At 35.4% G+C, this 1,329-nt stretch overlaps 1 protein-coding gene across 1 annotated transcript in view; it reads left to right on the top strand.

Moving 5' to 3' along the window:
* The first annotated feature begins 1,227 nt into the window (after positions 1-1,227).
* Positions 1,228-1,329, top strand: part of LOC109584917 (E3 ubiquitin-protein ligase UBR4-like) — a 5,064-nt gene continuing 4,962 nt past the window's right edge. Inside the window, exon 1 of the mRNA XM_020000832.1 lies at positions 1,228-1,312. Within this exon, the coding sequence (XP_019856391.1) occupies positions 1,238-1,312 (75 nt within the window). The 5' untranslated portion in view covers positions 1,228-1,237. The remainder of the gene's footprint in view (positions 1,313-1,329) is intronic.

A 1,329-nucleotide genomic window follows, 5' to 3' on the forward strand; every position in this document is an offset into this window, starting at 1 on the left:
ACGACTAGCAATAGACAATAGCCTTTTGATTCAATAGACTATGCTCTGACTATCGCAGCTCACTTTTATGCAAACATTTGCATTCCTGTTTTGTACTCCCACTTTAACATATTGAGTATATACGGCAGAAGCAGGAGACATATCGGTACATATACAATGTACGGTACAAGTTGAATTTCTCTGTAGAAAGTAATTGTGCTTTGTGCCATTGAACATGCATGTGGATTTTTGCATTTATGCATTTATTTTACCTGATCCTTGCCTTGTCTTAGCTGCAAAGCATCTCTTTCAGCTGTTTTGATTGATCTGGTCTCACATGACGTAGAGCCAACCACGTGGTCTTCTTTGCACACATTTTAGGTGGCAGTGTCACCAGACCCTTCCTCCACAGGTAGCAAAGGGGCAGGGTGAGACTACAGTACCCCCAATTGTGATTGTACAGTAATTTTTACTTTTCCTTTAAACTGTGTGTGAGGTTAACTTTTTATGATAGCTGATACTTATTGTCTTAATTTTTTAATTTTTGACCTTCATATTTGTCTACTAAGCCCGCTCTATAGCTAAGATTCACACAATAGTTGTCATGATGATTAGACACATGCATTGAGCAAGCTTATGTATTATGATGTCTATGACTCTTAAGGCTGGTTTACAATATGAGATTAGGCCAGCGTACCATCAATTTTTCATCAAAAGCGTGGGTGATTTGACCTTTTGATGCATGCTTTACATTAGAATAGAACCAGCTTCTATTCTAGCATCGACGTAACGTCAGGACTAGCATAATTTTATAAACCAGCCTTTAGTCTAGGAAGAGTGGAGACTTAGTGCTGATGTATTATGTAAATGTCACGAGTCCAATATCAGTTATTTTTGACACCTTCTGTTATATTAATGTTATGGGAGTGATTCTACCAAGAATGCTGCGTTGTAGTTCTATAGGAACTACATGTACAACACAGCAATTTGAAAGCAATCTTATCCTCTTTATTACGATAAATTGGTAATGTATAGAAAGATAAAGATTGGTCAAATGAATAAGTGATACTATAACTGTACATGTACAATGTACTTTTACATATACATTGTAGATAGGATGTAGTGGTATCAAAAAATTTGTAATAATAATGTGTATAAAAGTAATGTACATGCAGTTTCTGCTATTACTAGAATGGTGTATTATAATTGAACAAAGACTTGAATTATATTTTTTATTTTCTAGCGTATATGCAGTGTAATGGCTCCATTCCCTGTCCTCTCACTGACTGCTAATAATTGCAATGGAGACGTACTAGCAGTCTGTGGAACTAAAGTATTAATAATAATAAT

The sequence above is a fragment of the Amphimedon queenslandica genome, unplaced genomic scaffold, assembly GCF_000090795.2.
Source record: "Amphimedon queenslandica unplaced genomic scaffold, v1.1 AMPQUscaffold_13149, whole genome shotgun sequence".
NCBI lineage: Eukaryota > Metazoa > Porifera > Demospongiae > Haplosclerida > Niphatidae > Amphimedon > Amphimedon queenslandica.